A 27,993-nucleotide genomic window follows, 5' to 3' on the forward strand; every position below is an offset into this window, starting at 1 on the left:
CCGCTGGTAAAACGCATTCATATAAATTTACATTGGACGAATTATACATTTCAATAGGGTTAGTGGCATTACGCGTAATAAACTGTCGAGTTTTTAAGTCAATTTTCGATTCCAATTTTTCAAGCAAATCTAGGCCTATAAGTCCGTCAAATACGTCGTGAAACTTATATACAAAAAGTGTAATTTTATCAGTCTCTTGAAACTCTTTGAAACATGGTATAGTAATAGAGAAATCGTTTCTAGTAGTGGCATGTATATTAGTGACTTCGAAAGGATCGTAATTTAATCTTATATTTGAATAAAACTTTTGGACCGCTTCGGGACTTATAAATGACTGATTAGCTCCTGTGTCTAATAAAAGTTTTAATGGTGGGTCTAAAATCTGTATGTACGGTAGCTGCCTTTGTGTCTGCAAATTAATTTCTATCTTGGCTTTCTTGTGAGGCTGGCCTTCGGAAAATTCTCATTGTCTATCGAGTCAGTTCGTTGGTTAGTATCATTACTTTCATTAATTTCACATACGTTTTCTGATGGCATGTCGTAATTTTGATCATAAATCGCGTCATAGTTAGAGTAATTATCGTCGGCATAGTCAACATAATAGTTGTTATAGTCAGCGTCATAGTAGTCATAGTATGGAGAGTAATATTCATATGGTACACATTCATTAACATGGACATCACGAGTTTTAAAATAGTTAGTAGGTGGTGGGTTACCATGCTTACGCCAGTCATGTCCAGTCGAGGGTGATTCCTTCGTGACATAATGACTCACGCCACTCATTGGCGTTGGACCTTTATAATAATTGGGTTGAGGACGTTGTGGTAATCGGAATACGTTGCTATGGGGGTTATAGTTAGGTGGAATAGCTCGGAATATTTGTTGGGTACGTGTGGGCATTCTAGGAACATGCTGCTGGTTTTGAACAGGCATTCTAAATTGATAAGGTGGGTTTGGTCGGATTTTAGGAGGAAACATATATGGTTGAGGTACATAGAGAGGCTTGGGTACATGAAAATTGGGTGACGGCACTAAAGAGTTATTATATATAGACTTAGGTACATTATTATAATTCGAATAATTAAATTTGGATGAAGCATCGTTTCTTTGTTGTAAGTACATTGTATTTAATTCCTCCTGAACATACTCTAATGCTTTCTCTATTGTTTCGGGCCTCATACAGCGTATACGCGACCCGAGGGGTTCTTTAAGACCCCTAACAAAAGCCTGTTTCGTCAATTTTTTATATAGGTCACGTTTTGCGTCTATAGTACTTTTAAGTGATTCATGTAAAGTTACGTAAGTCATCATGGTACTGAATAAAGACTGCAATCTATCATAAAACTCTTGGGGCGAGCTGCCGCCCTGGGTTTGTGACGCTATATCATTATACAGAGCCGTCTCGTCCCTCTGGTCAGAAAAATTGTTAACTAGGGCCTCACGGATTCCACCCCAACTATCAGGAATACCGTTAGTATTAATGAGGCGTGCCGCCGGTCCCGTTATTTTATTTAAAATGCCATTTATCAGCGATAAATTTGAAAGAGTGGACTCGGGGTCATCTTTTATATATTTAATAACTAATTGGTCGCATATTTTAATAAATCTTGTTAAAACATGGGGGTTACCATCAAAATCTGGGACCACCCTTAAGCATTTAAAAATTTCTTCCGTGTCAAATGACATATTAAAACTATCAATACTTCTTATACTATCAACTAAACTATTTCTCGAGGACTGTTGGCTATTAACAGCCTCGTTACCCCGGGATTTCCTAGGATGGAAAATCGTGAAGGTTTATTCTAAAATTAATATAGGAATATAATATAGGAAAGCAACACAATAAAATAATTCTGTGCAACTCACATTAACATGGTTTCCGTATCGATGGCTGGATACTGCTGATGTTCTGGATACTCGCTTGGGTTTTAAAAAAAACCGGTCGGCCGCGCGGGGCCTCGGAACCGATATTTATTTCGGATATATCTTCCCGCGGGCGACCCGAGTATCCTACCGACTGCGCCAGTTAAATTCACTTTACAGTGAATTAATAAAAAAAATCATATATTTTAAATGATTTTAATTAAAAATAAAAATTACAAGTACGTGTTATCATGAGCACGATGCTTCACAATATATTTTAATTCTAATATTATAATCTATAGGAATAAGACGTTCTCACGATCGAAAGCACATCGTCAGCGCTTCACGTCACATATAGCGTAGGGTTGTCACATAACTTGTTCATGAATATTTATATGATTCTTAATCACGTGTGTTTGTATTTTAAATGTACCTCTTGTTTTGTTCGGCGGTATTTGTTCGGTAAAGTTTTCGGGTTGTTTATTCAAATCAAAACTGTTTATTCACATGCAATTAATTTTCAATGGTGGCTTATAAATTGAAATTGTCTTCTCCTAAACCCGTATAAATAAATAGTTTGAAAGGCTTTAAAATAGCATTCCTTCAGATTTTTTTAAAGATTTAGATACAAAATATAGAAATGTGATTGATGTGAACCTTATTAACAAAATCAAGCGCAATTAATTTCGTATTCAAGTGAACTACGAGTTACTCTATAATTTGTTTACTCTATATTTTTTAATTCTATATTTAGTAAACTCTTTATTTCTTTCGAGAGTATGTGGGTGTTATTCTGTGGGTTGGCAGCTTTTAAAGAGGATTATTTGCACCACTTAGTCTAGGATAGTTGAAAAGAGCTTTTCAAATGAAGGTAAGGTTTTCTATCTCCTTTTGACTGGTTTGTAGCGTTCGAAAAAAAATGTTCTACAGAAATAGCCGATGTTTGTTTGTATTATACATGTTTAATTTACGGAGACAATTATATAATACAATACAATTATAGAAACCGAATAATGAAATACGCGTAGAAATAAATAACACTTTAAAATACTGCCTGTGTTTCATTTGCGCGTTAAATATAAAAATACACGATTTTTGCACATTTTTGCGATTTAATCTTACAAATTAGTTTTTAAACATTTGCTTTCGTAACAAATTGTTTGAGGCTTGAAAGTGACAAGCTCTTTCAAGGTGGTATCACGTGAACAATAGTCTCAGTCTAAATGACACCTCCATTATAGGTGCTGACGTTGAACTGTGCGCGAGTTAGTAACATTTCATCAAAATTAAGGGCTGTTACGTTGTAATGGGTTTAATTAAAACAAAAGTGTTATAAATATGAATATTTATGACCCTCTAACTAAGAGTAGTTCATTAAAAAATGTACACATCTGATTTCACTTAACAGAAACAGTAAATATAATTAATAACATTTTGAATAATCCTAAGAACGTTACATGAATATTTGATTATTTTTCATTATTTAAATTTATATTTAGCTTAAAATTGAATTTATTACTAAAACTGCGATACCAAACTGCATTAAGGTTCTACATAAATCTGTCTCTTATTTCCTCGGAAATTCAACCAGTTATGACAAAAAGGGGTGGCAAAATCTCGGTCGTTTGTGAAAATAACATGTAAGAAACATGGAGATCGTTTTTATACCCATTTCATACGCATTAGCACATTACCATTTGTTAGCGAGTGCATTATTTTGTCTACACTATGTAAGTTATGGACCACCGTTATCAGCTTTTAACAATCTTAGTTTCACATTTTATCTTATTAGTATGTTTGCTTTGTGTACGAAAACGGATTTCATGTAGTTCCATAATAAAATTTATTTTAAGGCTTTATTTTATATTAACATTGATAAAAATTTGTTTACTAACAATAAAAGCAAGCTACGATGTCGAGAACGAGTTTCATCGAGAAGCTTCTAAATGTCCGGAATATTCTATGGACGATGACTAGAATAGCATCGTTAATTTTGTTATTAGTTTTGAGCTTGTTTAATCGAATAAATATTATGTACACAAAAAACATTTTATGTATTAAAATACATCATAAATTAAATCGCTATTTACTCACTAGCAATTTGTCTCAGCGCTGTGACAGCTGACTTCAAAGTGTTTAACGTGCGTCTTCGTAAATTCTTCTTAAAAGAAAAGTTCTCCATATCGATATTCACAGACATCACTATAATTACAGAACACCTTTTGGGAAGGAAGACGGGAATAAACTGGTAAATGCATATCAGTAACAGTCAGTTCACACGCGAAAAGTGGAGATCATGGACAGGGAAGGGCGTTGAGACGCTTATAGTTTTGTTTTCTGTTGTTTTACAGAGTGCGTTGATTAATAGTGAATATTTTAAGGTTTTTGTATAGAAATAACGTGCTTAAAAGTTGATTGGTGGGTTTTAATCCTGGAGTTACCATTGATTTATTATAAATTAATGTTAATTTTCAAATTTTCTGCATCACATCACATGCACATGTATAAGCTAGTAGGAAAACACTAGGTAGTAGTAGTATAAAATAAATCCATAATTAGTTTCAGTATTAACATAAACAATATCTTTGAACGCATCCTATAATTCATATTATTTATGAAGTTTTAATGTTTTGAGTCATGTTACGAACGTAGGGTTTGAACAAATATTATTGTGATAAAATAACCTCTGAAAAGACTCCACGCCTTTTTGTCTGTCGACATTATGAATGACGATTTCAGTGTATTTTCGTCGCCCTAAAGTGTGTATTCAGGATTTCCGAGGTTCTGAAATATTTATGTAATATTCATAAATACTTTGACTATAAAAATATTAATACAAATAATATTTCACAATTTCCATTATAAGAATAAAAACAACAAGGTCCCTTTGTACTAATAATTTAAAAAATATATATTACTTATGTATAAAGGATTTTCGAGCAATAATCATTGTTGATCCATACATTAAATTCTAATAACGAGGAAACATGTAAAATTGTTTTCGAAAAACGTTTTTAGATTAATTTCCTCTAGAACTTTTATAATATTGTTCTGAAATTTCCTATTTCCCAGCGATGTGCATTGTATATACTACGGAACGTAAACTATCTATTCCCGTCGAGCTTCAGGTTCATTAACAGACGACCTTAGCCTTTGTTATCGTTTACTTTTTTATTAATTTTGCGCGGGAAATCTTTTGAACGGTTTACAGACGAGGAGTGTTTTATGTTTCGGGAGATGTTATGTTTTATGTTTCGGGAGATGTTATGTTTTATGTTTTTGATGTTTTTCAAGAATTTTTATATCGTATTTAATTTGGGTTTCGTATACTTTGTAGCAAAATAACTTATATGGGCACAACATGTTATTCATGACAATATATTATGTATGTATACTTTTCGCAGTTCATATTTCTGTTCTTAAAGATATGATGTCCTTTAGGCATGTCTCAAACATTCCGAATCGATCGAAAGAACTATGTGTCCAGCTGCTCTCTGCCATTTTAATCAGGTCGTCTATCCATCTTATTAAAGGCCATCCTACGCTACATCACTCTGTACGTGGTCTCTTCGAGAACCTTTTATCTTTATTTGAATAGTTTATTTTATGTGTGTAATGTATATTTTTTTAACTTAAATAAAAATAATTCTTAGATAAATAAAATGTTCTTTGTTATTGTGTATTTTACATGTTAATTATCAAAGCCCATTAATTCATTAAATCCTTTGCCAATATTCGCATTCTAGAATATGTTACACATTAGAAAATTGAACGTAAATTTTGAATTTGGCTTCGGAAATATGGCTTCCAATATTTATTTTGCTCGTAACGTAACTAAACACTTCGCAAACAAACAACATGACTAATTAATAACGCTATTTCGCAAATGTGTAATTTTGTGTTCCCGGGAAAAGCATTAACTCCTCTAAATTTTACATACTATTGCATTACCAAATGTCACATATTGTATGAGGTGCTAATGCGTTCAGAATAAAACCGTGAATAATATATTCTTCGTTTCAATCTAAAACAAAATGTAGTAAAGTTTTGATGGCAAGGGCCTGAGGGTTGTCACAAAGTTTCAACGTTAGAATGAGGTAGATACCTCTATAGTAAAAGACTTATAGTAAATTTATGTGGGGTGATTATGAAGGTGATATTATTTACTTTTTATACATACATTTTAAAAGCGGATTGGTTACTATTGTTCTAATTATGATACATAATAATATAATTTACATTAAGAGCGCATATTCTATTTAACGCAAGTCAAAAACTCCGCGATCTATTACGATAGATCGCGGCTTGCGCTATCCTTTTACTATGAACAGCATAGGTCCGCAGGAGAGCGCCGAGCAACATGTCCTCTCTCTGGAAAGGCTCGCTGCCGACTGATTTTAATCGGGTCGCGCGCAGTGTTTTATAGTACTTTAAAAAAAATTGTAGAAAAATAATAGAGGTACCTTAGTTGATTTTTTAAATTTTATCTTATAAGTAAGACATTCTTTTATTGTAATATGTATAAATTATATTCAATAAAGTCAAATATCTTGGTGAAAATAATCATTTTGTCGACTATAATTTCTAAAAAAATTCACATTGTTCGGATTTTAATTTCGTAAATTAGGAGTCCAAAATAAAAAAATCTTTTAACTAACTATTTTAATAAGGATTTTTGCAGTTAGTTAAAAATAATTGTGTGTTAGATCTGTCAGCGATTTCAGATATTTTTAGCTTCGAAATTGACACTAAAAGTGAAATCAAGTAATCATTGGCTCAGTTATCTTGATGGTATTCAGAAATACTGTATTAATTGAAAAAAACTCTTAACTAACTACATAGACAATAAAAATTCCTAAAATTATTAGTAATTCATATGTTTGTAAGATAAGTGGTTGATGGACAATCTGGTTTGAAAAATCACATATTTGAGCCAAACAGCGCACGGACCGCGTACACGGCCTTAACATGTTTAGACACAACAAATAGTAACATAATTCATTGAAATTTAATAAGATTTACGAGTTCTTTTTTATTGAGGCTATTAGTCATCGGTTTGGCTCTGCCTAAGTTATTTTACTTGACTATTATTACAATTATAAATATGACTATCGTGCATTTGTTGATGTAAGTTTATGAAATGAATATAGGAATTTTGCGCGTTATTATATAGGGGCAGAAGGTAATTAAGCTCAGGGTAATTAATATAAATGAAATCATAATAGACTCCCGTATTCGCGTTGTATAGACCGTTATATAGTTTTATAAAAGAAAAAATAAACGAAATACCTCAATTTAAATTATATCTAAAAACTGATTACTATTCTAAGCAACAGAGCAAATTAATTTTCAAATACTGCGAATTTCGCAGAAAAAGAAATTAATCTTTGTTATATAATATTATACAAATTCAGTATGGCATTTCTTGGAAAATAAATTAGCTTAGGAATATCTCTTTTAAAGAAATGTTCATGCTATAAATTTATTTGAAGTCTATGTTATTTATTCACTGAGGAGCTGTTTTTAATCTATTAGTCGTTATGAAATACTGAAAAATTGTGTCTGCATAGTAAAGGTTACTTATACCTAGTAAAAATTATTTATTGATATATTTTCATTTCTTACATGTGGTTTTTGTCGTAAATTGGCAACGTAGAATATATAAATTCTATTGTTTAAGATAAATTATCACACGAATAGCTCTTGTTCCATCAATAAAATACACGGTACCTACATAATTATATCAACTATTACAAAGTGGGGTTTTGCAAACCCTTTGTACAAGATGTAGGAGCTAATCTCAGGAACAACTACTAACGGGCCGTTCGAATTAAAAATGATCTATGTCTCTTACATAATATATTTTATCGAGAAGGGTAGCCAATATAACATAAGACTATGATCGATTTTTCAATGCGATTAAGTTGCGCGCGTCAGTTGTAGAAAATATTTTTACAGAAAGCATTAACCATATAGAAAAGCTGCAATTAAACTGGAGACATACATACATACATTGGCATATTATCCCTTATCAGTCACGATAGCTACCGTTTCTCTAATTAATTGAACAAGCCTTATAAATTACATGACAAGTCAACACCGTAATTGGGATATTATTAAACTGGAGTAGGTGTCTGTTTTAAAGACTAGTTGTGCCCCGCGGTTTTACCCGCATTGCTTCACTCTGTCTTCGCGTGATGATTCCTCGATTTAGTCAACGTTAGATAGAAAATTTAAATGTTAGATAGTGATGTAACATTGAAATAATTATTCAAAACGGACCCGTGATTCCAGAGTTCAAACAACCAAACTCTTCAGATTTATAAGATTAGTATAGATAATCAAGTTTGTGAAAATTGTTATTAAAATTTTATTTATTGCGGAAATACCAACAATTGACCTATTGTGATTGTTCAGAACTTAAAAAATATTGGAATTTATTATATTTACCTGATTTGTTATACATAGTAGATACTACATATACGTTAATAGTAAGAAAGTCTCCTGAATGAGGTATATTCGATGAAATAAGTAGTAAGGAATGATTACTGCTTAAAATATTCGATTCGCATTTATAACAAGCCATCAAATTGAATTTGAATATATATAACGTTTTCTTTCCATACAGGCTTTAAATTCACTTATCCCTCGGAATTGTGTGTTTAGGCGTTACTTCCCAAAACCAATTTTAACCTCATAACGATGTCCAACAAATCTGAAATTGATGAAACATGTTTAGATAGTATTAGTCGGTAAATTACACTGAATTCATTGATTTTAACATTAAATTATTAGAAATATACATATAGTGATAGTAAGTTATAAATTGTAAAATTCATTATTAGTCGTATTGTCATATATAGAAGAGGTCTATGGAAAAGATAATTTTCATCCGGATGTTTCATAATTTTAGCAAACGTTTGATTTTTCTTTACCTATGTGCATGCATTCACAATATTATCATCGTTATATATAAGTTATTTTGGCTCTTGATCCCAAGTGTATTGTATTATGTATAGTTATACGATGAAGTTATGAGATGATGTGACAAACTATTTATTGGTCTGTCTGTAGCATCTGTAGTTTACGATTACAAGTTATGACACTCGTAGACGTTGGACATTTTGTCGTAATGGATACCTACATTTGTAATAAAGTCCCAGAGCCGTTAGTAACATGTTATCATAACCTTTGTGTTAATTACAATATAATAAAAAAGTACGTTTTGTTTTGATTAACAATCAGTCATTTTTTTAAATATTATCCACTTCCATTTATTATTAACTAGCGACCCGCCCCAGCTTCGCACGGGTGCAATGCTGATACTAAATACACTACAGAAAAATTGTGAACGTTGTATAGGTATAAAAATATAGCGGCCCGCTCCGGCCTCCGGCATCGCACGGGTATAAAATACATAGCCGGGCGGCCGCAAACGCTACGTCCTGAAATTTTTAAATCTGTAATATCTTCGAAAATATTCACTTAAATCATACGGTGTAAAGGGCCATATAGATCTATATTAAATGGACAATGTATCCATGGTATTTAATTGGTTAAGGATTAATGCTGTATTGGTTAAAATCGCTTCGAAAATTAGCCATTATTTGTCGTAAAAAGTAAATGACAAAAAAAAGTTATTGTGGGTTATCCATAAGAGATAGACATATACCATCGCGGACTTTTCGGTAGACCTTTTCAATGTGTATAATACTTAGTACATTATTTTGATAAAACTCGTAGGGTTCAGCCTGTGTTTGCAATGTAAGCGGAATAAATGTAATTTTTTACGACATCACATTAGAAACCTCAAAAATAACAGTACTTCTCCACTACTTAATGGATCTTATTATACATATAAACCTTCCTCTTGAATCACTCTATCTATTAAAAAAAACCGCATCAAAATCCGTTGCGTAGTTTCAAAGATTTAAGCGAACAAAGGGACATAGGGACATAGGGACATAGGGACAGGGAAAGCGACTTTGTTTTATACTATGTAGTGATGACTATGAAATTGAAAATAGTATAGTAACACTACTTATCTCTTAAAGATTGAATAAAACCATGTATGAAAAACCGGACAGAAGTAGAAAAAAGCTGCAAAATATTTTATGTGTCAACAAAACACTCTTCATACCAAGTTAATGCTATTACAAATTTAAGCTATTTCTAGGAATTAAAACAAATGTGGCGTGTACCTACAATGCGATCTAAGATATAAATTCAAATCAATATGATGAAAATTGACACATTTCACAGTAACTTTTGCTTACAAAATAAAATATTCGCTGCAAGGAAAAGTCTCGGGAAAATCAAGTTTTAATTAAATAAAAGTTCGTGTCCCACTAGCTGTGTATCTTTTATTCAAGGCTAGGAAGTTTAAAGTTTGTTTTCTATATCGCTAATGCATTTATATAATCATAGTTTAGTTACTAAATAAATAAATAAATAAATACTAAGATCAGTGCTGTAAACTTTATGAAACTAAATATGTCAGTGATTTAATTTGGATACTTTGATAATTAATATTTTTATAATATAAATTATGTTTAAAGTCATTTGACGGTATGGATCTATTCAAATGTAATACGTATAAAATAATTAAACAATGAAAATAAAATATAAATACCAAAATTACAATGAACGCATTCACAAATTAAATTAAAATAACATGCAAATATGTGTTCATAAACTGAATGGTATTTAGTGGAAAAGGCCTAACGAATGCATTAATTAAATGCGTAAATAATTTTAAAGTTATTTAAAACATCCAACCCGCCAACGTATAATAAATTATTCATGCAAAAACTTGTTTGACTAATCGATAGAGCGCGCATCAGAAATTTCATTAGTTAGAGAAGAGTTAAGTTTGTTTGATAAAGTTGGCCATCACGTTGTGACCCGGCTCACTAGGAAATGTTACTGAAACTCGTCCACGAGCGTGTATACAGAAACAAGCTTATTAGAATATTTTATTGGAGAACCTCGCATGTATGTTGGAGCGTAGCTTATACATTATAAGGGTTTTGAGCATCGTAATATTTTAAGTTTATTAATAAAATTGGTATAGCGTAAGTAATTATGTTTTAGGAAGTTTAGAAAATGGGAACACTAAAATAAAAAGAGAATTTGGCATAACACGAATTGTGTAAGTAATCTTAATCTTGTTTACTTTGTTATGATAATATTTAGCATAATGAAGAAAACTGAAGTATGAATCGCGAAGAAAAGTGGAGACTTACTATCCACAGGTATAGCCCTAGTTCTATAACAGTTCCATAACAAACGAAAAAAATTAACAAAGCATTCCTTGAACGGAATCTTTTCAGAGGTCGTTCTTGCGTCTGAAAACCTCACTTTTTTCTTCACTTTTACTTTGTCCCTCACAGTTTTTTCATTTCTCAATGAACTCGGTTTCGATTTTTTCTCATTTGAAAAATTACCCCTTTCTTCGAGCACATTTTCACTTAGGGGATTTGATTTCGCGATACGGGTCACGCTCGGTTTAGTTACATTTTTTACCATTCGCACACTCACATTTAGTGGTCTCTTTTCGACACATCTCATTGAATGTTTGAACTCCGTGTTTACGTACTTTCAAAAACAATAGTTTTATATTTGATGCGGAAACAATGTATTTCGGGGTTTACTTTGTATATCATACAAAATACAATGCGGTACTGAGTTGTGCTATGACGCCAATAATTCTCAACAACTACGCGTCTAAACGACACTTGGCTTTGTTTCAACTGTTGACTTTTAGGGCGCTCTTAAATATAAACTAAATGCAGATAAGAAGAATACTTGGATATGAGTTTAATATACATGGATTTTTTTGTTCCTTAAAATAATATTGTTATGTTAATATTAATTATTACTGGGAGCCTTATGAAAATTGATATTATTCAGAAACATTTACTAACACTAGTCGAATATCATTCGACTAGTAGTGAACATAATTAAAAATAGCATTTATATGACGTTGCATGGATTTATGCCAAAGATTAAAAATTGTTCTAAGGTACAAATCTTTTATAAGAGTAGATAATTACATACACATACCTACTATTTGAAACATTGCCTAATCACCATGCATTCAATATTATATACCAAAATATAAGTTATCACCATTTACCCTTTCTATATTTCACGTAATACCACTAATAAATAGAGTCGTAATCAGAATTATGACCTCACACTAGTGTATGGACTGACCCGAGCTTACCTCAGAATTTACTATGCGCTCCTTTATGGTTATGGCCAGTGTAATTAAGCGTTGAACGCTTCTAGAATATGAAAGACTTTGATATTTATCTTGAAATATAGGGTCTTTAGTTGTTTTATACATATTATATTGATACTGTATGATTATGTTATAAGAAGTGAGTTTGAGTGCTCTTAAACCCGTAAGATGATGATACTTCGATGATCATACGAGCGCTTCTTGTAAGTCTCCTCAGAACTTGTTAATTAACTTGAAGTTACTTTATAATTCTTTCCGTATAAAATCATGTTTTGTATGTGTGTTATCTTATTATGTATGAGTTTTACGATCATCCTTTTATTAATAGCTTTATCGATTGACAAAAGTACAGATTTTTAGTTGTATAACAGGTGGCTGGAATTCCCATCTAAGAAGTACTTAAAAGTTAATTGTCCTCTGTAATAGCATGGAATTGCAAGTCTCTATTACTCATAATTACTGTTCCTACTTCTATAAGGTCAGGAACTTAATTGCCTGTGTCGTCAACAAGTATAATGCAACAAAGAATAAATCATAAGGACTTTGAAAAGTATGTCGTATATTTTCAGAACGCCCAACTTGTAAACAACTTACTGAACTTAATTTTGAAGTATCTTAATTTACTGTTCTGTTGTTTCACAACTTTTGAAGCAGAGAAGATTTTTCGCAAAGATTAAAGTTGAGATGGAGGTACAAGATAAAATATTGTATAATAAATGAACAACAAATTTATCAGAGATTCAGGTTTCAGTTACAATGATGGATATACAATAATTTTATTCATTATTTATTTTATGATGACTTTCTGCAAAATAAGTTACAAGTAAAATAAACTAGTTTTCGTACAATTCATTAAAGACATGGTAAATGTATATCGTTGATGTTTAATAATAATTTACTGAGCGTGATGAATGAATTAATGACGAGTGAAATGTAACTACAGAGCTATATTTCGATGTTTTAATGAGGCTTACGTTACCTAGAGCGAACTTGACGCCCGTCCACGCGGTGCGTACATATTGGAAGAGGCGGCGGTAGAGCGGGCGGTGGCGGCGGCGTCGCGTCGGCGCCTCCGCGTCGGGCGCGGGCGCAGGCTCCTCCGCCTCGCCCGCACCCGCTCGACCCTCCAGCGACGACGCCGTGGCGTTGCGCACCCAGCGTAAGCGAAACGCTCGCTCGCTCAACGTAACCGCACCATCACCGAACGACACGTACGCACATCACACAATTTTATACATCTATCCCTTTTATTATCTCGACTAAATCACTAGAACACTCTATTTAATATAATGATCACGACTATTCACGCTGAGTTAAAATTTTAGTTAGTTTTCACAGTTAACACTTAATAGAAAAGTTAGTGAAAAGCGAGCTTTTCCATTGTTAAGTTCATAAAGAGGCATGCGGCAAGCGATAGCACAGCAGCCGGAAATCTGTGAACAAAAATAGGTTTTGTTAGTTTTGTTAGTAATTGAATTTTATATCATGAATACGGTGGAATTGCGGTCATGATTTTTTATACACATGACAAAATTAACACTACATTTTATTTCATTCAAGTTAGTTTAAGTTGTTGATAGGTATTAGGTTAAATAAAATATGCTTTTTTATAGATTTTCACTCATTAAGTTTTAAGTTTATTAAGAAGTAGGCAAAAGAAGAATATACTTAGCATAGTTTTATTGCATTATTTTAGTAAGTATAGGTTACGATTCCAAATAGCACATTAAGGTATGTATTATTTGCTGACAGTATATAAATAAGTCGATGAACACAATGAGTTTTCCTGTGTATTTGGATCATGGGTTCCAAGCAATTGGAATCACCAAAAGGTTCGAAATGAGAGTTGGTAAGTACTCCGTCACTGTTTGTTCCCATTTGCATTAGAATTGAATTCTGGCGGGGTGCATGCAAATGAACCGCGACGTGCAGCACTATGAAAATATTTCCGTTTAATATTGGAATTGCTCAAAGTAACCATATGTAAATTGATCGTGATTTGTCTGGTATTGTTGTGGTATAGTTCTATTTTTCAGTTTTAAAATAATGAAAATCCTGACTGAGCTTTTTACAATGATATCATGGTTAAAGAAAACTCGCTTTATGGTATTAGCTGACACTTGCTTCAGAAAATTAAGCTAAATTAAATTAACAGCAATCTTTAGAAAGTTTAGCAAGGTAAAATGTGAAATTTTTCATTTTATAAGTAACAATGTTTTAATAGTGAACACATCATTTTTAGCCAACGTTTTCAAATCGAAAAATTCGAAATAAAACATTTTTCTTCAAACTTTCTTAGATTTTTATAGTCAAGGTCAAGTTACTGCATAATAGTCGTCTTAATTATTTTGGTATTGTTAAAAATCTTCAAGGTTATATGTATATGTTATATTTCAACAATGTAACAAAACGCAATTACGTATTAACAACAACTCTTAATTAAGGTCCTAGCTGAGTAATAAATGGATTAAGAACAGACTCGCCGGATATGAGGACAATAAGAGACCGAGACTATTGTTTGTCCTGTCTTCAAACAGTAAGTATTGGTAAACATTTCAACTATTTTATTACGAGAACAACAAACAAGCGTCTAGAGAGATGTGTAATTACAAAACTTAAGAGAGTGACTAAGATTATTAGTGTAGATACTTTTGATTAATTAGAATTTGGATTAAAAGCTAAAAGCTTGTCATAAATAGAAACATTTAAGCGACCAGTTTAGAACTAGGTATAATTTTAACAGTTTTTAATAACATATTGTCAATAATTCGGCCTTTTCAAATGCCTGGCACATTCACGTGCTCACAATAAGGGATTTTACCCGTAATATAAATTCTTGGTAAAATACAAAAGCTTTCAAAGTATTACAAGAGAAATGAATTTTAATATTCTATTTAGCAAGCACATGTTTTCATAGAAATATTATTTATACCAAGATTACGTGGAAAACTCACTGCGAGTCAGTTTTATTTCAACCAGGAACAATGGATCCTCCGAGAGTTACGTACAACCTCGGACAATTCTTTTTATAAGTACAAACGATTATAAACCTTAAGCGCGGAATATCAAGGCTTCGCAAAGTATAAAATGGTTTGTAGCTGTAAATTAGACAATGCGTCACTGTCATTTCGAGGCGGGAGTAAGGATGCTTCGTAATAACCTGCAAAATGAACGGTTGATGACCACTTGCTTGATATATATGGAAGTTTCCAACTCGAATGACGCGGAATAATGTGGTAATTTAAAGTCGATTGCCGGCGATTAAGCTTAGCTCCTAGGTTACAATTTTAATGCAGAACAATGTATTTTGTTGAACAAGGGAATAAAAGATTTTAAGTTTAACAATAAATATCGAAAGAACTTGTTGGTTCTCTCTGGAATAAATATACAATGACACCGTTTTTGCCTTGATTGGTTTTCACCTAATAAATTGCTTACAAATAAGTAGACATGTCACTGATTGGGGAACATAATGAAAAACAGGAAACATATCAACTTACTAACGAACTATTCGGAAACTACCAATAATGAATACAACCAATATTATCAGAAATAAGACCAATGTGAATGCTTGTAATAATAATAAATTAGAATCCATAATGTATTGTTAAACTTGGCCTTACACTGAAATGATAAAATATTGTAATTTTCAGACACAATACAACATGTATAGACGTATTGAAAGGGTTTCATCGCCGTGTTTATATCGAAATGTTTCGTACAACCGGTTGGAATAGCAATGAACAGAAGTTTCCTATTTCCTATGCTAATCACGAAGCCCGTTTCCAAACAAACAATTGCGACTTGAAAGTAGCAAGAGTGTCAGAATAGCGCTTTACTTCAGTCTTTTTTTGATACAATTGGAAAATGTAGAGTATTTTTTCGCGAAGGCGACAGTCATTGTGGTCGGCTGGAATTTTAATTTTAATGCCAATTAGTTTCAGTTACAGAGCAAAAAGTGATGGATTACGGTGTTTTTGCTAGTGAACTTCAATTGTATTTCTATAATAATGCATTGGCAATTAAAATATCTTGAATTTTTCATTGCAAGTTTTATTAAAAGGTTGATTTAGATAATGTGTCACACGAATACCTCACGTTTGGCGCCAATGAAATGGAACGAATGAAACAAAGTACCAAATAAAAAGCTTTTAAACTAAGTCGTAACCGATAGTATCGAGTGTTGGAATTAGAAGTACAAACCAGTAGATCTCGATACGAAAGTTTCGGGTTTCTTACAAATGATTGCGGTCGGGGCGCGGAGTCCAGTCAAGATAAATATTGAGTTTTTGTTTCAGTGACGGAAAGATTTACAAACGTTTTTGTTACGCAGATGAATCCGGAAAGATATCATTAGACAGACAAAGGAATATTATTATTCCTTATGAAACGATATTATCTTGGATCTTGGGAATTTGATTTCGACGACCTTTTATCTTTTTCGTATTGTTCTCTGCTGTAAACTTAAATCTAATAGATTAAATATGACATTACACGTGCCCATGTTCGGTTGTAGGTAAATGTGTTATTATTAAACTAATATTAGTTTTAACAAAGCCTAGATACTCTGAGGTAAAGTTGAAGATTTGTTTCAAAGCATCATGTATTCTGAGAGATAAGTATTAGTTATGGCGAGGAAAGATAATAACAATAGCAAAATCGTGAATTTTATGCAATTGTATCAAACTAAGTGTGCATTAAAAACATTGATCATCTTGAATACTAAATAATAATGACAAAAATCTATATGAAATAAAAAAAATGTATTGCTAGAGTTAAATAAAAAATCGTTTAATAAATAGACCAAGACAATTTAGAGCATAGAAAATATCAAAGCTGTGTTCGAAACCAAAATGTTATTTCAACGGGATTTAGAGTAATTCATTTTATTACGTTTTCATTAATGTAAAAGTTAATGATATTTACACATCCTCGAATAAATGTTACGCAGGAACGATGAAATAATTTGTGTTATAGTATTTAAATTTACCGTTTTCATTATAACTTCATTAGCTATAATAACGCTATTCGTTGGTTTATTATTTTTATGTTTGTACTTAATGGAATAAGTTTGTTTTATGTATATTTTATGCCTACAAGCTATTTTCGCATGTAATATTCCTAATTATAGGTACATTTACTGGAAATTATTTTTATAAGTAGGTATAGAAAAATAATATACTTTCCAAGTTATAAGTTATCAAGACGAAGTCAGGGTAAGTAGGTATAAAAAAATGACTGGTAATTTATTATCAACCTAATTTCGAGTCTGCTCTACAATTAATAAAAAAAGATTAAACCTTTAATTATTATCACTTGACAGGAAAGTAAATATGCGAATTAATAATAAATAGTTTCAAAGATATTACAAAGAAAATAGTTCTTTAGCTCCCAAATAGATTTTTCATAATAATGATAAAATAACACTGTAAGCAGCCATTAGCGCTAACCCTGAGCGATAGGTATCCATTCCCCAGTGAATAATTTAATGGAAAATGATCCGATGTTTTTAATAAACTTAAATTAATAATATTTAGTTTCAACATGCGAAAATAGAAAATTGTATTAAAAAATAAATTATCTTAATTAATAATTTAAACCGTTTGAACGCTTAGGGTAAAAGCCGGATAGTTGCGCCACTTTTCAAAAAAGCTATATTATGAAAAATTATGTACTTAATAAGAATAATGAAACATGTATATCAAAAGATAGGTCTTTAAACCATCATATTAGCCTATTTTATTAAACATAATTATTAAAGGTTTTGAGTAAATCCTGTTTTATTTGACCTCTCAAATGAAGGATAGTTGCCTAATCTAGCGGATAGTTGCCTATCGTAAATAATACTTCAGAGGATACTTGCCTCGTGAGGGGATAGATGCCTCACAATATTTTTTTTTTTAATAAAAAAACAAATTTATATCAATTCACTTAATCAGTCTTTATTATTTGTTACAACTTTGGCATTAATCATCAGAAGTGAGGGATTTCATCTTTCCACATCGCAAGCAATACAGTTTCATTTCATCCATATTAAATATTCCATCTGGTTTAACCAGCAATTCATTCTCAGTTAAGACAGTAGGTAATAAGTAGATCAAAAAATTTTGCAACGTCTTCTTGTTGAGACCCCTCGCTCTTTCAATTGATAAACCCTCAGCTTGCCTCAAAACTATTTCGGGATTTCTTTCCAGAAAGCTTTTTAACCATTGTGGCCCAGCCGTTATGCTTTAACCCCAAATTTTCGGCAAACTGGTAAGCTAGCTGACGAATTGTATTTCTTTCAGGAGGAAATCCTGCGTCTCCGAGCTTTAGTATATGAGTCATTTTTCATTTTTAAAATCAAGGACAGGGTATTTTCCTGGAAGTTAAATAAAAAATTAGCGAAATGAATATTGTACCGGCATGGAGATGCCTTATTACCTATAAAAACGCAATAATATTAATATTTGCTAGTGAAAGAATTTGTAGTTGCGGATAGTTGCCCCGAGAGCAACTATCCGCACAAGTTTCTAAGGCGACTATCCTTTTTGATACGGATACTTGCCCTTTTTATTTGCGAAATAAATCAACAATATTTTGCAATAAAATGTAATTAACAGTATAATTTAAAGTCTAATGCACGCAAAGAAACATAAACTATATTGAAATCACAATTAGTAACAAAAATATTCAATACAAATGACTTACCAATATAGTTTCAACGCCTATCGAAGTTTCACAGCGGAACAATTTCGCTCACACAGATGAAACGCGTGATTCTACACAAACGATTGACGTGGCACTGAGGTCTGCGGGAGGGGTACTTACAACTATAGTAAAGCGTTATTGCCACTAATGTCCGTAACATAGTGTATTCGAAACTGCGGCAAGTATCCCACTGGCGCAACTATCCGGCTTTTACCCTATAGTAAATTAAACGTTCTTAAATCAACTAAGGAATGGTATATTTCAAATTCACATTAATATCTAGGCGGCAATATCTTTTTAGAAGATTACACTCTCCATTCGGCGGTTAATTAAAACCGCTTCCATATTTTCCATTTCATACAAACTTGGTGTTAACTGCGATATAATTTATTTCTATGAAAAGCCATTTAGGAATGTGTATTAATGTTTGTTTTTCATTTTCACTGCAATACGGCGGAATTGTTTTAGAATTAAACACGGAGTGAAATTGAATTTTAGCGTAGGTACAACTCGTTAGAAGTATTTAGTATCTGTTCTGAAGTATAAACTATGTTTAGGTCTTAACGAGTGCTACAGTAAGAACTACTTACACTCCAAGTACTTGAAACTCATTGCAACAGTTTGGATCTGCAAAAGAAAATTAACTCAGTTATTCTTATGCTTCTTACTTACAAATTCTTAAGACAATAAAGAAGTTTATCTGACCTGAGTACTGTGTTTTATCTCTTTGAATTTGTGATAATCTATGTTATAAAATTAATTATACCAATTTTTGTTATTTTGTTTCGTCTACGTTCAAATAAACAATATGAAAAATGAAATCGTCAAAGGCAGAGTAAGAATTAAAATTATGTCTTTAAAAAATATAACACGTACCTAACGTATCCAATTAATTCTACAAAGTTACACAAACCTATATTAACGATCAAAGAACATGAGCACTATTCAAAAATATGTCGACATTTTTATATAATTATGTTTCAGGGGGGTAACCGGCACCTTTAGAATAACAGTCTTATTATGGGTACGTTTTGTTGCGTTCACAAAATAATCTTACTTTTTTGGCACCGGGACCTTCTAAAACATATGAAAACCAATTGCAATAAGACTGTTTCGAGCGGTTTCGAGACGTCAATCGAAAAATTGGAACCGGCACGCTCTCTTTGACATTTAGCATTCTTGTTATAATGTCAATAATGACAGTTTTAAGCAATTTTAGTGAAGTTGTAAATATGGAACTTTTATAACATTATTTTGAATATTATTAAAAGAATACACATCAAATTTAAGTGAAACGTATGTAGTTGGAAATCTATTTAATAAATGAAGCTTTTAAAGAAGATAATACATTTATTATATTAAAAATGCAAAATTAACATAACTACATCGGGTTGTTCCAAGAAAAGGCTTCAAACCTTTTGATTTAAGAAGAATCGTGTAAATAATTTATTGTTGCGAAGTGCGCAATCATCACGAGTCTCTATGAGATATGGGGGCATCATATTATGAACAATCTTAAAATACAATTATAACCTACAGATTTATCTGTGTAAGATAAAAGTAATGTAAGTACCATAACCCAATGCAAATCTTAAGAGTATATTTAAAAAATTAAAAATACGTTTGTTTATGTACACATTCTCCACTTGTTATTTCTCTATATAATAAAATGCAACCCTACTTATTCTCTAAACATAAATTTTATCTAATACCTACTTAATGTAAATCTATAAAAGATTGTTTATTATTTCCTCTTGATTCAATATATTTTATCATGTTATATTATTTATATAATAAAACACTTAAAAGTAAATCTACACTCAAATGCACTACCCATATTATACTTATGTTAGGGATCTCATTTAATTTTGAGAAATAATACCATTATTTATTTCCAGATTCTACAATCAATTCCGAGCACTAGGGATAAGATTACCCAGAGTAACCACATGGAAGCATTGATAGTATTCAAGAAGCTATAAAGTGCCAGCGCAACATGAATATATTTTTTTCAATAGGAAGCAATATCATGCTTTAAATGTATTAGTGCAATTAAAAACATATTTTATAAATCCAAAATCTTTATTTAGTCCTTTTTATTTATTCATTGACAAAACATTTGCTCCTTTACTTCTCTTGATAACATTTATATATAAAAAAATGTAATAAAACATGGAGTTATTTGAAAATAGATTCAATTCTATTTTGATTAAATATTAATTAAAAACAATTAGGTATATTACTCAAATCCAAATTTGTAAGTAAATAGCATATTAAAAAGACCCTTGATTAAAAAAATAAAGTCTTATTTATAATACCAGCCTTTAAAACTTAAAATGCAATAAACAAAAACTTTACATTTACATCACAATGAATAATTCCTGCACTAATAGTTTAATGGTATTTATATTTTTATTTTAAATTTAAATCAATTATTGTATTTGCATAATATAGAGTAGATAAATAATTTAAAAACTTGCAGTACTTATGTATACTTTTAATTTCATTTTTATTAAACTTAAAATGAAAACAATGTAGGTACTATATTAAGTACAATTAAATTTTTACATTTTCAGATGTATGATACAAATATGAATATTTTAAGTGTAGACTGTAGACATGGTGGCGCCTCCCCCAACTTGAAGTTCTCACTACCACATGATCATCTCCCAAGCCGGTAATTCCTTGTTCAATGTTTGGGCAAGCCGGCAATCAATAGAACTGTGAAAAATAAATTGGATTTAAACTGATTGTTTGTTGCTTTAAAATTTAATAATTACACTTAATATGTGTGTAAAACTTTTATTATTAAAGGGCTTGTCATGGTGTATGTAATTTTAGATGTTTTTTAAACAATGTCGGTATAGTTTGTTAAATAATAAATACTTTATTTGTTAATCATTTTTCAAGTATTTTAACATTTTAGTTGTTTATCTTGCAATTCTTAATATTGTTTTTAAAAAAAAAAAATTAAATGTGTAGGTGTGTAATTCCTTACAAAACTGTTAATATAAGTAGCTTCTAACCAAACATAGATAGGTTTGCTTATAAATTAATATAAATATTTACTTTTGACCAGCTGCTCTAGTTTTTGTGAACTCCCAAATCATTTGCACTTAAACTTTCAGCAGAGAATTCTATCAACTTCGTCTCATCATAACTTTTACCTCGTTGGGAGTTATTTATGTATCTATCTTTGTCTTTGTAACTTCGGGGTCAGGGAGCTTCGCGCACTCTGCACAATGTTCTGCTGCAAGTTAAATAAAAATTACTTCAATTAAGTAACAATAATCAAAACAGACGAAATTATGCAAAAAACAAAACTTTATTCGTAAAAATATATCTCTGTAGTCTGTTATCATAAATCGTCCTTACTCGTACTTTATCTTACCATGCTATTTCAATATTGCTTTTTCGCACATTCTCATTTATCCAGAGATGAGATTCACATATTTAAGTTTAAGTTTATCTGAAATTTTAGATTTAATATGAATTATGAGGACAGTGACATGACATTTTGATTTTTGACGTTTAATGTTCGATACAAATCATTACGACTTGGCCTAAAAGCCTCGTAGCCAAGCCATTAATCTTAAAAAAATAGACAAAACTTCGGAATTCATTCGCTCATTGGGAGCTCATTGGACATTGTAGGCAATCGTATAGTAATCATGTTGAAAAGGCTCCCGGTAACAAAATAAAGTAAGATTATTTTGTGAACTCAACAAAACAAGGTTGTTATTATAAAAATGGCGGTGATTGAAAATTAAACGTCAAAAATCCAAATGTCATAATCACTGTCCTCGTATTTTTATCTAAAATTTGGATAAATCAAATTGAAAAATTGCGAAAGATAAGTAATATGCATTAAAGAATGCATGAAAGAGGCATGAAAGAGCAATTGAAATAGCAAGGTAAGATAATATACGAGTAATAAATATATCTAAAACATTGGACGATTTATGATAACACAGATATATTTTTACGAATAAAGTATTGGTTTTTGCATGATTTCGTCTGTTTTGATTATTGTTAATTGAAGTAATTTTTATTTAACTTGCAGCAGAACATTGTGCAGAGTGCGCGAAGCTCCTTGACCCTGAAGTTACAAAGACAAAGGTACATAAATAACTCCCAACGAGTTAAAAGTTATGCTGAGACGAAGTTGATAGAATTCTCTGAAAGTATAAGTGCAAATGATTTGGGAGTTCACAAAAACTAGAGCAGCTGGTCAAAAGTAAATATTTATATTAATTTATAAGCAAACCTATCTATGTTTGGTTAGAAGCTACTTATATTAAAAGTTTTCTAAGGCATTGTACCTACACATTTAAGTTTTTTTAATACAATATTAAGAATTGCAAGATAAACAACTAAAACGTTGAAATACTTGAAAAATTATTAACAAATAAGGTATTTAACAAACCATACCGACATTGTTTAAAAAACTTCTTTTTAGACGTTTACATACACTATGACAAGCCCTTTAATAATAAAAGTAAACACATTAAATGTACTTATTAAATTTTAAAGCAACAAAGAATCAGTTTAAGTCCAATTTATCTTTCACAGTTGTGTTGATTGCCGGCTTGCCCAAACATTGAACAAGGAAGTACCGGCTTGGGAGATGATCATGTGGTAGTGAGAACTTCAAGTTGGGGGAGGCGCCACCATGTCTACACTTAAAATATTCATATTTGTATCATACATCTGAAAATGTAAAAATTTAATTGTACCTTAATATAGTACCTACATTGTTTTCATTTTAAGTTTAATAAAAATGAAATTAAAAGTACACATAAGTACTGCAAGTTTTTAAATTATTTATCTTCTCTTTATTATGCAAATACAATAATTGATTTAAATTTAAAATAAAAATATAAATACCATTAATCTATTAGTGTAGGAATTATTCATTGTGATGTAAATATAAAGTTTTTGTTTATTGCATTTTAAGTTTTAAAGGCTGGTACTATAAATAAAACTTAATTTTTTTTAATCAAGGGTGTTTTTAATATGCTATTTACTTACAAATTTGGATTTGAGTTATATAATATATCTACCTAATTGTTTTTAATAAATATTTAAGCTAAATAGAATTGAATCTAATTTCGAATACTTCCATGTTTTATCACTTTTTTTTATATAAATGATATCAAGAGAAGTAAAGGAGCAAATGATTTGTCAATAAATAAATAAAAAGGACTAAATAAAGATTTTGGATTTATAAATGTTTTTTATTGCACTTAAACATTTAAAGTATGATATTGCTTCCTATTGAAAAAAATATATTCATGTTGCGCTGGCACTATGGCTTCTTGAATACTATCAATGCTTCCATGTGGTTACTCTGGGTAATCTTATTCCTAGTGCTCGGAATTGATTGTAGAATCTGGAAATAAATAATGGTTTTATTTCTCAAAATTAAATGAGATCCTTAACAACAGATTATATAAGTATAATATGGGTAGTGTATTTGAGTGTAGATTTACTTTTATAGTCTTATATTCTATATAGGTAAATAATAACATGATAAAATATATTGAATCATGAAGAAATAATAAACAATCTTTTATAGATTTACATTAAGTATTAGATAAAATTTATGTTTAGGGAATAAGTAGAGTTGCATTTTATTATACAGAGAAATAACAAGTGGAGAATGTGTACTTATACAGACGTATTTTTAAATAGATTTGCATTGGGTATGGTACTTACATTATATGGTACTTACACAGATAAATCTGTAGGTTATATTGTATTTTCAAATTGTTCATATGATGCCCCCATATCTCATAGGGACTCGTGATGATTACGCACTTATTTACTATTTAGGTACACGATTCTTCTTAAATCAAAAGGTTTGAAGCCTTTTCTTCGAACAAGCCGATGTAAAGTTCTATTATTATGAATTATCTGATAACTGTCAAATTGTCAAATAGATCGCAGTTCGCACCGGTCCCAATAATTGAGTGAACTATTACGAGTGACGTCATCAAAATTGCTACAAAAACAAAATCAGTTTAACGCTGCAACAAGCTTGCGTTAAGGGTGTCACGGTACGAAAATACATAGTAATGTTATAATAAGCTTGCTATAAGAGATGCCGGTTACCCCCCAGGTCTCCTTATATCATTGTTGTATGCTCAAAGAATAATACGAGTAACAGAGCCGGCGGCCGTTCGCTTAAGTACTCTTTAAAGTATTGTGAAGGAAATTAGGAAGGGATCTTGAAGTCTGACAATGGAATTTTGGCTACGCTTTTAGGCTCTATATTATTTTGTAGCTTAAATGTAACGCAATAATGTGTCGATCCCAAAATTCAAGTACATTCAAAGATGTTATGTAGAAATAGAGAAAGAAAATAGATACAATAATGATTAATGATAACGATTTTTTGAAAATCATAGGTAGTAATATTGTTAGTAAGTAAATATTGTTATAGTAATAGTGTGGATTGTTATTAATATCTACAATTATTTAAATCCGAGCTTTCATTTTGCGTTTCAGACGCGACATGTTACAATTTTTATTTTAATTTCGTTTCATTTGATGAATAAATAAACAACGTAGCAAGATCACAGCAAAACATTTTAAAATACAAAATAAGTTTTATCCTAAATGTAAGACAAAGGAAACATTAATATCGCACATCCTTTCATTTCTCGCGCGCTGGCGTCACATTCAAAAATACCAAATCATCTCGCTTTAAAAAGCATATTGCGAAAGTTTGTCGCAGCTTTTGTTTTCATCCAACCATTTACAGCAAAAATGTATGCAGTTTTTTTGCATTTCACGTCTCGTAAAAAAATAGTACATTCATGTCAAGTATATTCAGCCCATTGAGCGTCCGCGAGTCCTTTCTGTGACCTCGTTGTTTTTACAATACTGTGTGCAAAAGTATTTTTATACGTTTTCCCCACGAATCTTACATTTTAGACTCTTGGAAATTCAATCTACTTTAATCATAGATAAATAATGACGCGCACTTAAACATTATCCAATATTTACCTGGACGTCTCTAGCTGCGGTATTTATATATGTATTTTTGTTTACTTTACGCCACACAACATAATTTAAAACTATATTTAGATGTCAAGCAATGTTTTATTCAATTTCTTTAAGAAAAAACCCGAAGGTTAATGTATTCAAAACGTTTTAGCCGATTTTGTAACGTTCTACAGATAGCATTTGTAACCCCAAAAGTGTTCCAACCCCCATTAATCTTCCGATAACATAGACACTCATTAATTGTTACTAAGATATACTTGCGTGAGTGAAACTATAGTAATTTCCTTATCAGGAAATTCAGCTTACTTGTGTAGATAAATTATGCAGACTAAAATATTTTGTTTTTTTCAAGCTATTATTATTCTTCAAACTGCCATCTTAAACATGTGTGATATTATTTTGAGATATAATTTATTATATCACGTAAATAAATAAAATATATATATAAAATACCACCTCTAAGACTAGAACATTCGTCAACACAAGATTTTTCTGTTTTATGTCAAGCACTCCAACTTGTAGTAGGGTCGAAAAGCGCCGACCTACTAAAATTATCACGAAAACTACAATAAGGATAACACTGGAGAAATACGCTCTTTGCTATGTTTTACGAGAAAATAAAAAAGTGGTAAGAATAAATTATGTTTGAGAACTCCATTTGAAATTTACTATAATTTATAAAGTCAATATAAACTAGAGTTGTTAAGATAATTTAGTATGTAATGAAGTAAATTTTGCGTAGGTACCTGATGTGTTTACTTGTTAAATGCTTTTATCTATTAATTGGTTTCTCACTTAATATTTATCATTACAAATGAAAAGTCATTTAAGTATGTATGATCTTCAACCATACAAAAAGTTTTAAAACGTGCAACTAATAACATAAAACCTATAAGGAGAGGACTAGAAAACAAACAGACTTTAATCCAAAAATAACAATGTTCTTTTCGATCTTTGCTCACAAATGAACAGTGTACCGAATGTCTTCAACAATACCTATTTCGGGGCATTGAATATCGAAATATTTCGAATTGGAAATTTATTTTCAATACCAACTGAGTGCTGAACGTACCGCAAACGTAATACTAGATTACACAATATCTGTTGAGATAAACTTGTAATCCGAAACATTGCTTGTCCCAACCGGCTCTAGCGACTGTAAAGCGTTTAAAGTTTGATTAAATTTATTTTGCTTCTTGAATACTGTAGTAATTCTTGTTCGGAAGTGCCACGAAAGTGCCATTTTGGTTAAAAGCTTGTTTATGTTAACAACTATTAAGAAATAATTGAAATTCTTACCCATTTACTGGTTTCAATTTGGTCTCCACTTAAAACTTGTAATAAATATTTGGAAACTAACTTTTCTTCAAGTTTTATTTCGGAAATTGACAAATTTTGATATGATATGGATTAAAAATACTTTTGCGGACATAAATAGATTGATTTAATAAATTTAAATCGATCAATAGTACCTGTATATATTATGTCGTTTTAACTAAAACTTTCTATCATAAAGATATTTATAACAGAATACAGTACTACAAGTATATTGAAGTAGGTACATCAATATAGAATGTTGTAGGCTAACCATGCTCGTCTCGTTTACAATTAGGCCGGCGACTGCAGTTCTAATTTGTAGCTGGAAACCCATTTATTAAGGACTAATTGACATCAAACGCAAATGAGAATGCAACTACACATTATACAGGAAATAATCTACATATATTAATATCACAGCAAGTTTACAAGTGGGTGAGATATTCACGAATTTTGACGAGCATTTTACATGAGGTTTGAATGTTGAAAATTATGTTAATGAGTAAGAATCGAGAATGTATCCTCTCATAATGGATCACGCTCGAAATGGAATATTTACGACACATTTACAGAAGAATGTCTGCGTCCACACCGAGCGAGCTTTTGAAGTATTTTCTGCGTGAAGCAGCTTGATCTGTGTAGACTTGCCACGGCTGAAGCAAATGGCACCTTACAGATTTTCCTCGCAGGTTTCCAGCAGTTGTTTCGCAAGGTTCTTGAACTTGTTCTTCTCTGTGAACCCGCCTATTGAATAATAACAATGTTTTCAACAACGTTGAGTGGCAGAATATTTGCTTCGTCACTTAGTTACGAACTAGCAGAGTACTTCACACTTGAATATCTCTTGTAGTGTTTTCTTGTGTATG

At 31.2% G+C, this 27,993-nt stretch overlaps 1 protein-coding gene and 1 long non-coding RNA gene across 2 annotated transcripts in view; one reads left to right on the forward strand and one right to left on the reverse strand.

Moving 5' to 3' along the window:
* The window catches only part of LOC149902757 (Kv channel-interacting protein 4), a 106,911-nt gene extending 87,500 nt beyond the window's left edge, over positions 1–19,411 (reverse strand). The window contains exon 1 of the mRNA XM_090109690.1: positions 19,390–19,411. Coding sequence (XP_089965816.1) covers positions 19,390–19,411 — 22 coding nt within the window. The remainder of the gene's footprint in view (positions 1–19,389) is intronic.
* Positions 19,412–22,454: 3,043 nt separating this feature from the next.
* On the forward strand, positions 22,455–23,983 carry LOC149902761 (uncharacterized). The gene is made up of 3 exons (XR_016457489.1): positions 22,455–22,713; positions 22,863–23,036; positions 23,372–23,983. It is a non-coding gene; the product is annotated as an uncharacterized LOC149902761 (long non-coding RNA).
* Positions 23,984–27,993: the final 4,010 nt, after the last annotated feature.

This window comes from Colias eurytheme, chromosome 14, assembly GCF_061535395.1.
Source record: "Colias eurytheme isolate Ceu_HAF_F1 chromosome 14, ilColEury1 Martin Lab GWU primary, whole genome shotgun sequence".
Taxonomy (NCBI): Eukaryota; Metazoa; Arthropoda; class Insecta; order Lepidoptera; family Pieridae; genus Colias; species Colias eurytheme.